Genomic DNA, 10,853 nt, shown 5'->3' with positions numbered 1-10,853 from the left:
TCACTTCTTAAGGACAACTGAGGTTCTCCATCGACAGCAGAGATTTTTCAAGAGGACGGGTCTGATTGTTTGATCCTTCAGTCCATAGATGAGAGTACCTAGACACCTTGGAAGGATAATCAATAACACAAAGCATATATTGTAAACCCGTAAAAGGGCAGATCTATTCACAGTTCTGGCTATGGCTATAATGATGGTGGAGAACAAGGAGGAGGTGAGAACCAGGGTTAGCTGAATCAGGTGAAGCAGAAGCGTTTGAAGAGCCTTTTTGGCTGACTCTTTGTCTGTTGAGGCAGACCTGGCAACTCGCGCGACACCAATGTAGGAGCCGATGATTGCTACACCCACTGACAGAAAGAGAGTGCTGACATACACTTTTTCAAATTCATCAAAGATTAGGGGGAAAAAAAAACCTTCTTTAGAGCAAAAGTCATTCATTTGCAGATTCATGGAGATTGTTGCGAACAAATATACCAACATAAAAACTCGAATGAGGATGTAGATGAAACTGAAAGTCCACACAGCAGCAATGGCTGTGCCTGTGCTCCTCACTGTGAAGATGGTAGCATGCCTCAGTGGATGGCACACAGACACATATCTCTCAAGTGACATCACAGCAAGTGTGAGAGGAGAGACTGACTCTATGAAAACTGTGAACAACACGAGGACACCACATGCATAGTATGGAATTTTCAACAACAAACAAGCCAATAAGTAAAGCAGAAGGTTTGGTACCTGCTGATAAGTGTCCCCAAAGATCAGGCTGAACAGTAGGATATGTCGGGATGTTTCACAAAACACCTGCTTACTCCTCAGGGTGAACAGCAAAACACAGTTAATGTAAAAGAAAGAGCAGATAGACCCAAAAATTAATAATCCGAAGAACAATATCTCATATGGGTCTAAACCCGGCAGACTCGTAGTGACATTGGTCTTAGGCTGCAGCAAAGACAACATTATACTTTTGCTTGCTGTAGTTGTACTAGTGAACTATATAACATACAAAGTGAAGCTTATGATGCCAAAAAAGCTAAAAGAATCATCCACTTCCATCACCATGAAGTCCTTCGGAGTGCAGAACCCCAAATTATCCATCAGTGTTGAGCAGTCAAGTCAGGAAATCAGAGGCCACGTTCATTTCCACAAGGGCAGAGCTGATCTTCTGCTGTTTTTTTCCTGCAGAGTACTGTATATATGCTTTGTCCCCAAGCCACCCACATTGGACATCATTACGTCAGCAGGGTCATCATTTGCACTTTCACACCGCCAGGTAGGGTGTGTCGATCCAGCTTTATTCGCAAACAAGGAATTTGACTTTGTTTTTTTCTGTTGTTCTCAGCGTACACACACAGAAAAACATATAAAAACTGACAGCTGGTGGGATAAGGGAGGCATAAACATTTAACTTATATATACAAGTATAAATATAAATATAAATACATATATATACAAAAGTACATATATAAACATAAAAACACAACAACAATGAAATGGAATACTAGAGCAGAATGGAGGTAATTGTGCAATGGAGGGGCTATTGTAGAATGTCTGATTAATTGTTCATCAGATTGATGGCCAGAGGAAAGAAGCTGTCTGGTGTCTGGTTGTTTTGGCGTACACTGCTCTGTAGCGCCGTGGTGGGAATGAGTTTGCCTAGTCAGCGTAGTGGCATGAATTGGCGAGCAGGAAAGTGAACAAACCGTATTCCTGAAGAAGGGGGAACGGGAACAAGCATGTGTTGCTGTGCTCCTCCAGGCCGTATCCATTCCAATCTACCAGGTACAGGTGGATCAGCAGTGCACATCAGGGCCGGGTGGTTGTCGATGATGGCTGAGCAGCAGGACAAGACCGGTGGAGACAGGTTTTGGTATAACACGTGGAACGTGGCATCAATCCGCAAGAGTTAGGGAGCTTGAGCCAACCAACCAGACTGAATAGTTAATAACAGATTCTATTTCATAGACGGGACAGCAAATCCCGTCGGCCTGAGAAGGGAAAAGACGAGGCTGATAACCCAGGGAGCACTGACATACCTGTAGCAGAACTGGACATGTTAATCAGTTCATATTATTAGCAAATGTAAAAGTTTCTCATATTACTGTTAGGCTGATGATATACATCTGTATTTATCTTTTAAGCCTGATGAGATTGACAACCTGACTGTTTTGCTGTCTGATTGCCATTAAGGACTGGATGGCTAACAACATGTTTTATAGTTAAATGCAGTTAAGTGTGATATCCTTCTATCCATCCAAGTGGCTCAGTGTATAGGGTTCCATTCTTCCGCTGTAAAGGGCAAATCTTAGAAATATTAGCGATACGTTTAGTCAGGCAAAGTACTTTGAAGAACATATCAAATGGTTTCTTCCATACAACAAACATGGCCACACATCACACCGATCTTATCTTCTTTACATAGGCTTCCCATCAACTTCAGGATTCTTTTTTTTAATAGCCCTGCGTTGTCAGTAAGCTATGTACATATCTGACCTGCTCCATCCTTATATCACCAGTAGGTCACTTAGGTCTTCTGACCTTGGCTTACTGGTTGTCCCTCGAGCCTGACTGAAGACAAAAGGTGACAGTGCCTTTGAAGAGGTGTATCCAACCTTTGGAATGCTCTTCCTATAGACATTCGATTTGGAACCTCTATTGACACCTTTAAAAAGAAGCTTAAGAATCAATTATTAAAACTTTCAGTTGTCTCACCTCCTGCTAACATTTGAAATTTTGTGTTTTATGGACTTTTTATTCTTGCAAATAACTTTGTGATCTTTCTCCATGAAAGGTGCTACACTAAATCTACTTTACTGACTTACTTACTGACTTGCTTACTTATATTTTGCTGACTGCACCTGCTCAAACGGTCTGTGTTTAATTTGGCTTTTCGTCAATAAATAAATAACCATAATAATAATCTTTCTGCAATCTGCAGTTTGGTTAAGAGCTATGTAATGCATTGCATACCTTGTTAAATGTCATGGCACCAACATGAGATTCATTACTATTTACTGCAGCAGTAATAAATAGATTATAAACAGAACTACTTGTCCCATTGACACTTGTTAGGTGTTTAAATGTAATTTAGACAATTTGAAAATGTAACAAAGCAAAATAAACACGAACAAAATGAAGTCAGTCAAATGTCATAACATCTTTACAATTCATACTTTACATAATCATCCATTTTGTTTCTAATTACTTTGCACTATTTGTGCTATTTTACAACTCACTCAGTGCCTGACTTGACATTTATACATTTTCTAGACTTGTTGTCTTTGATCATAGTTGTTATTTCTATTTCTCTGTAAGTAAATCGAGAAAGGTGCAAGAAAAGAGAGTCAAATTCCTTGTTTGTGCGCACGTTCTTGGCCAATAAAATAATTCTGATTCTGATGTCTTTGTGCCTCATATAATGTAACAACACAATGTTCTTTTCAGATGAAAAAATACATTGAACATTTTATGAGTATGAAATATATCAAGACCTGATATACCAAATGAATATGCTCTGATAAGGCCAGTCTTACCATTTTTCTGAATAGGGCATTATTGTTAGAATTCATACCAAACTGGTACTATGTCATTTTAACAAATGGTGTTAGTTATCAAACGCAAACAGTGTTTTATATGTGTGACTATATAATATGCACTGCGGTACATACTGCTTTTGTATATCATTTATTTTAAAAGCCTTGTTTGTAGGACAGTTCATCTATAATAACACAGAGTAATATCTGCATCTCTACATGCATTGTTAATTCTAAATCTGAGGAAATTTAATTGATAAATGTACTTCCTTCCAAACTGCTTGTTGGTGAAGAGAAGTGCCTTTTCATCTATACTGTTTAGTTTCCCTATTTGCTTGTCATGATTGTAACTACATGAGGACACTCACAGACAAACAGGAATGAGTAAAGTACTGTCACTGATTCATGTTATAAATAGTTTAGAGAAATGTAATGAATGCATATTCAATCATCACTTCTTTAAATGGTAAACACAGACTTTTATTATCATACTTATGATTTTGAATATGTAGCAGCAACCTTGAGAAAGGTGTACAATGATCAGAAAACAATCATCTTGTAATTTGCTTCCAGTCCAGCAGAAAAACTGGAGTTTGTATCGCTAAAACATTCACTTCAAATGGTCACTTCTTAAGGACAACTGAGGTTCTCCATCGACAGCAGAGATTTTTCAAGAGGACGGGTCTGATTGTTTGATCCTTCAGTCCATAGATGAGAGTACCTAGACACCTTGGAAGGATAATCAATAACACAAAGCATATATTGTAAACCCGTAAAAGGGCAGATCTATTCACAGTTCTGGCTATGGCTATAATGATGGTGGAGAACAAGGAGGAGGTGAGAACCAGGGTTAGCTGAATCAGGTGAAGCAGAAGCGTTTGAAGAGCCTTTTTGGCTGACTCTTTGTCTGTTGAGGCAGACCTGGCAACTCGCGCGACACCAATGTAGGAGCCGATGATTGCTACACCCACTGACAGAAAGAGAGTGCTGACATACACTTTTTCAAATTCAACAAAGATTAGGGGGAAAAAAAACCCTTCTTTAGAGCAAAAGTCATTCATTTGCAGATTCATGGAGATTGTTGCGAACAAATATACCAACATAAAAACTCGAATGAGGATGTAGATGAAACTGAAAGTCCACACAGCAGCAATGGCTGTGCCTGTGCTCCTCACTGTGAAGATGGTAGCATGCCTCAGTGGATGGCACACAGACACATATCTCTCAAGTGACATCACAGCAAGTGTGAGAGGAGAGACTGACTCTATGAAAACTATGAACAACACGAGGACACCACATGCATAGTATGGAATTTTCAACAACAAACAAGCCAATAAGTAAAGCAGAAGGTTTGGTACCTGCTGATAAGTGTCCCCAAAGATCAGGCTGAACAGTAGGATATGTCGGGATGTTTCACAAAACACCTGCTTACTCCTCAGGGTGAACAGCAAAACACAGTTAATGTAGAAGAAAGAGCAGATAGACCCAAAAATTAATAATCCGAAGAACAATATCTCATATGGGTCTGAACCCGTCAGACTCGTAGTGATATTGGTCTTAGGCTGCAGCAAAGACAACATTATACTTTTGCTTGCTGTAGTTGTACTAGTGAACTATATAACATACAAAGTGAAGCTTATGATGCCAAAAAAGCTAAAAGAATCATCCACTTCCATCACCATGAAGTCCTTCGGAGTGCAGAACCCCAAATTATCCATCAGTGTCGAGCAGTCAAGTCAGGAAATCAGAGGCCACGTTCATTTCCACAAGGGCAGAGCTGATCTTCTGCTGTTTTTTTCCTGCAGAGTACTGTATATATGCTTTGTCCCCAAGCCACCCACATTGGACATCATTACGTCAGCAGGGTCATCATTTGCACTTTCACACCGCCAGGTAGGGTGTGTCGATCCAGCTTTATTCGCAAACAAGGAATTTGACTTTGTTTTTTTCTGTTGTTCTCAGCGTACACACACAGAAAAACATATAAAAACTGACAGCTGGTGGGATAAGGGAGGCATAAACATTTAACTTATATATACAAGTATAAATATAAATATAAATACATATATATACAAAAGTACATATATAAACATAAAAACACAACAACAATGAAATGGAATACTAGAGCAGAATGGAGGTAATTGTGCAATGGAGGGGCTATTGTAGAATGTCTGATTAATTGTTCATCAGATTGATGGCCAGAGGAAAGAAGCTGTCTGGTGTCTGGTTGTTTTGGCGTACACTGCTCTGTAGCGCCGTGGTGGGAATGAGTTTGCCTAGTCAGCGTAGTGGCATGAATTGGCGAGCAGGAAAGTGAACAAACCGTATTCCTGAAGAAGGGGGAACGGGAACAAGCATGTGTTGCTGTGCTCCTCCAGGCCGTATCCATTCCAATCTACCAGGTACAGGTGGATCAGCAGTGCACATCAGGGCCGGGTGGTTGTCGATGATGGCTGAGCAGCAGGACAAGACCGGTGGAGACAGGTTTTGGTATAACACGTGGAACGTGGCATCAATCCGCAAGAGTTAGGGAGCTTGAGCCAACCAACCAGACTGAATAGTTAATAACAGATTCTATTTCATAGACGGGACAGCAAATCCCGTCGGCCTGAGAAGGGAAAAGACGAGGCTGATAACCCAGGGAGCACTGACATACCTGTAGCAGAACTGGACATGTTAATCAGTTCATATTATTAGCAAATGTAAAAGTTTCTCATATTACTGTTAGGCTGATGATATACATCTGTATTTATCTTTTAAGCCTGATGAGATTGACAACCTGACTGTTTTGCTGTCTGATTGCCATTAAGGACTGGATGGCTAACAACATGTTTTATAGTTAAATGCAGTTAAGTGTGATATCCTTCTATCCATCCAAGGTGGCTCAGTGTATAGGGTTCCATTCTTCCGCTGTAAAGGGCAAATCTTAGAAATATTAGCGATACGTTTAGTCAGGCAAAGTACTTTGAAGAACATATCAAATGGTTTCTTCCATACAACAAACATGGCCACACATCACACCGATCTTATCTTCTTTACATAGGCTTCCCATCAACTTCAGGATTCTTTTTTTTAATAGCCCTGCGTTGTCAGTAAGCTATGTACATATCTGACCTGCTCCATCCTTATATCACCAGTAGGTCACTTAGGTCTTCTGACCTTGGCTTACTGGTTGTCCCTCGAGCCTGACTGAAGACAAAAGGTGACAGTGCCTTTGAAGAGGTGTATCCAACCTTTGGAATGCTCTTCCTATAGACATTCGATTTGGAACCTCTATTGACACCTTTAAAAAGAAGCTTAAGAATCAATTATTAAAACTTTCAGTTGTCTCACCTCCTGCTAACATTTGAAATTTTGTGTTTTATGGACTTTTTATTCTTGCAAATAACTTTGTGATCTTTCTCCATGAAAGGTGCTACACTAAATCTACTTTACTGACTTACTTACTGACTTGCTTACTTATATTTTGCTGACTGCACCTGCTCAAACGGTCTGTGTTTAATTTGGCTTTTCGTCAATAAATAAATAACCATAATAATAATCTTTCTGCAATCTGCAGTTTGGTTAAGAGCTATGTAATGCATTGCATACCTTGTTAAATGTCATGGCACCAACATGAGATTCATTACTATTTACTGCAGCAGTAATAAATAGATTATAAACAGAACTACTTGTCCCATTGACACTTGTTAGGTGTCTAAATGTAATTTAGACAATTTGAAAATGTAACAAAGCAAAATAAACACGAACAAAATGAAGTCAGTCAAATGTCATAACGTCTTTACAATTCATACTTTACATAATCATCCATTTTGTTTCTAATTACTTTGCACTATTTGTGCTATTTTACAACTCACTCAGTGCCTGACTTGACATTTATACATTTTCTAGACTTGTTGTCTTTGATCATAGTTGTTATTTCTATTTCTCTGTAAGTAAATCGAGAAAGGTGCAAGAAAAGAGAGTCAAATTCCTTGTTTGTGCGCACGTTCTTGGCCAATAAAATAATTCTGATTCTGATGTCTTTGTGCCTCATATAATGTAACAACACAATGTTCTTTTCAGATGAAAAAATACATTGAACATTTTATGAGTATGAAATATATCAAGACCTGATATACCAAATGAATATGCTCTGATAAGGCCAGTCTTACCATTTTTCTGAATAGGGCATTATTGTTAGAAGTCATACCAAACTGGTACTATGTCATTTTAACAAATGGTGTTAGTTATCAAACGCAAACAGTGTTTTATATGTGTGACTATATAATATGCACTGCGGTACATACTGCTTTTGTATATCATTTATTTTAAAAGCCTTGTTTGTAGGACAGTTCATCTATAATAACACAGAGTAATATCTGCATCTCTACATGCATTGTTAATTCTAAATCTGAGGAAATTTAATTGATAAATGTACTTCCTTCCAAACTGCTTGTTGGTGAAGAGAAGTGCCTTTTCATCTATACTGTTTAGTTTCCCTATTTGCTTGTCATGATTGTAACTACATGAGGACACTCACAGACAAACAGGAATGAGTAAAGTACTGTCACTGATTCATGTTATAAATAGTTTAGAGAAATGTAATGAATGCATATTCAATCATCACTTCTTTAAATGGTAAACACAGACCTTTATTATCATACTTATGATTTTGAATATGTAGCAGCAACCTTGAGAAAGGTGTACAATGATCAGAAAACAATCATCTTGTAATTTGCTTTAGTCCAGCAGAAAAACTGGAGTTTGTATCGCTAAAACATTCACTTCAAATGGTCACTTCTTAAGGACAACTGAGGTTCTCCATCGACAGCAGAGATTTTTCAAGAGGACGGGTCTGATTGTTTGATCCTTCAGTCCATAGATGAGAGTACCTAGACACCTTGGAAGGATAATGAATAACACAAAGCATATATTGTAAACCCGTAAAAGGGCAGATCTATTCACAGTTCTGGCTATGGCTATAATGATGGTGGAGAACAAGGAGGAGGTGAGAACCAGGGTTAGCTGAATCAGGTGAAGCAGAAGCGTTTGAAGAGCCTTTTTGGCTGACTCTTTGTCTGTTGAGGCAGACCTGGCAACTCGCGCGACACCAATGTAGGAGCCGATGATTGCTACACCCACTGACAGAAAGAGAGTGCTGACATACACTTTTTCAAATTCATCAAAGATTAGGGGAAAAAAAACCTTCTTTAGAGCAAAAGTCATTCATTTGCAGATTCATGGAGATTGTTGCGAACAAATATACCAACATAAAAACTCGAATGAGGATGTAGATGAAACTGAAAGTCCACACAGCAGCAATGGCTGTGCCTGTGCTCCTCACTGTGAAGATGGTAGCATGCCTCAGTGGATGGCACACAGACACATATCTCTCAAGTGACATCACAGCAAGTGTGAGAGGAGAGACTGACTCTATGAAAACTGTGAACAACACGAGGACACCACATGCATAGTATGGAATTTTCAACAACAAACAAGCCAATAAGTAAAGCAGAAGGTTTGGTACCTGCTGATAAGTGTCCCCAAAGATCAGGCTGAACAGTAGGATATGTCGGGATGTTTCACAAAACACCTGCTTACTCCTCAGGGTGAACAGCAAAACACAGTTAATGTAAAAGAAAGAGCAGATAGACCCAAAAATTAATAATCCGAAGAACAATATCTCATATGGGTCTAAACCCGGCAGACTCGTAGTGATATTGGTCTTAGGCTGCAGCAAAGACAACATTATACTTTTGCTTGCTGTAGTTGTACTAGTGAACTATATAACATACAAAGTGAAGCTTATGATGCCAAAAAAGCTAAAAGAATCATCCACTTCCATCACCATGAAGTCCTTCGGAGTGCAGAAGCCCAAATTATCCATCAGTGTTGAGCAGTCAAGTCAGGAAATCAGAGGCCACGTTCATTTCCACAAGGGCAGAGCTGATCTTCTGCTGTTTTTTTCCTGCAGAGTACTGTATATATGCTTTGTCCCCAAGCCACCCACATTGGACATCATTACGTCAGCAGGGTCATCATTTGCACTTTCACACCGCCAGGTAGGGTGTGTCGATCCAGCTTTATTCGCAAACAAGGAATTTGACTTTGTTTTTTTCTGTTGTTCTCAGCGTACACACACAGAAAAACATATAAAAACTGACAGCTGGTGGGATAAGGGAGGCATAAACATTTAACTTATATATACAAGTATAAATATAAATATAAATACATATATATACAAAAGTACATATATAAACATAAAAACACAACAACAATGAAATGGAATACTAGAGCAGAATGGAGGTAATTGTGCAATGGAGGGGCTATTGTAGAATGTCTGATTAATTGTTCATCAGATTGATGGCCAGAGGAAAGAAGCTGTCTGGTGTCTGGTTGTTTTGGCGTACACTGCTCTGTAGCGCCGTGGTGGGAATGAGTTTGCCTAGTCAGCGTAGTGGCATGAATTGGCGAGCAGGAAAGTGAACAAACCGTATTCCTGAAGAAGGGGAACGGGAACAAGCATGTGTTGCTGTGCTCCTCCAGGCCGTATCCATTCCAATCTACCAGGTACAGGTGGATCAGCAGTGCACATCAGGGCCGGGTGGTTGTCGATGATGGCTGAGCAGCAGGACAAGACCGGTGGAGACAGGTTTTGGTATAACACGTGGAACGTGGCATCAATCCGCAAGAGTTAGGGAGCTTGAGCCAACCAACCAGACTGAATAGTTAATAACAGATTCTATTTCATAGACGGGACAGCAAATCCCGTCGGCCTGAGAAGGGAAAAGACGAGGCTGATAACCCAGGGAGCACTGACATACCTGTAGCAGAACTGGACATGTTAATCAGTTCATATTATTAGCAAATGTAAAAGTTTCTCATATTACTGTTAGGCTGATGATATACATCTGTATTTATCTTTTAAGCCTGATGAGATTGACAACCTGACTGTTTTGCTGTCCGATTGCCATTAAGGACTGGATGACTAACAACATGTTTTACAGTTAAATGCAGTTAAGTGTGATATCCTTCTATCCATCCAAGGTGGCTCAGTGTATAGGGTTCCATTCTTCCGCTGTAAAGGGCAAATCTTAGAAATATTAGCGATACGTTTAGTCAGGCAAAGTACTTTGAAGAACATATCAAATGGTTTCTTCCATACAACAAACATGGCCACACATCACACCGATCTTATCTTCTTTACATAGGCTTCCCATCAACTTCAGGATTCTTTTTTTTAATAGCCCTGCGTTGTCAGTAAGCTATGTACATATCTGACCTGCTCCATCCTTATATCACCAGTAGGTCACTTAGGTCTTCTGACCTTGGCTTACTGGT

At 39.5% G+C, this 10,853-nt stretch overlaps 2 protein-coding genes and 1 pseudogene across 2 annotated transcripts; all 3 read right to left on the bottom strand.

Moving 5' to 3' along the window:
* Window positions 1-957, bottom strand: LOC129113825 (odorant receptor 131-2-like). Its single transcript, XM_054626300.1, has one exon. It carries the CDS (start codon window positions 955-957, stop codon window positions 1-3), a length of 957 nt encoding a protein of 318 aa, XP_054482275.1.
* A 3,196-nt stretch (window positions 958-4,153) lies between these two features.
* On the bottom strand, window positions 4,154-5,110 carry LOC129113823 (odorant receptor 131-2-like). Its single transcript, XM_054626298.1, has one exon. It carries the CDS (start codon window positions 5,108-5,110, stop codon window positions 4,154-4,156), a length of 957 nt encoding a protein of 318 aa, XP_054482273.1.
* A 3,196-nt stretch (window positions 5,111-8,306) lies between these two features.
* On the bottom strand, window positions 8,307-9,261 carry LOC129113822 (odorant receptor 131-2-like; annotated as a pseudogene).
* Window positions 9,262-10,853: the final 1,592 nt, after the last annotated feature.

Source organism: Anoplopoma fimbria, chromosome 24, assembly GCF_027596085.1.
Source record: "Anoplopoma fimbria isolate UVic2021 breed Golden Eagle Sablefish chromosome 24, Afim_UVic_2022, whole genome shotgun sequence".
Lineage (NCBI taxonomy): Eukaryota > Metazoa > Chordata > Actinopteri > Perciformes > Anoplopomatidae > Anoplopoma > Anoplopoma fimbria.
The sequence above is the reverse complement of the archived record's forward strand: the minus strand, read 5'-3'. Positions and strand labels throughout refer to the sequence as shown.

Excerpts from the sequence above, each read along its gene's own strand:
- LOC129113825 (XM_054626300.1), bottom strand. The coding sequence starts at position 957 with ATGTTGTCTTTGCTGCAGCCTAAGACCAATGTCACTACGAGTCTGCCG.
- LOC129113823 (XM_054626298.1), bottom strand. The coding sequence starts at position 5,110 with ATGTTGTCTTTGCTGCAGCCTAAGACCAATATCACTACGAGTCTGACG.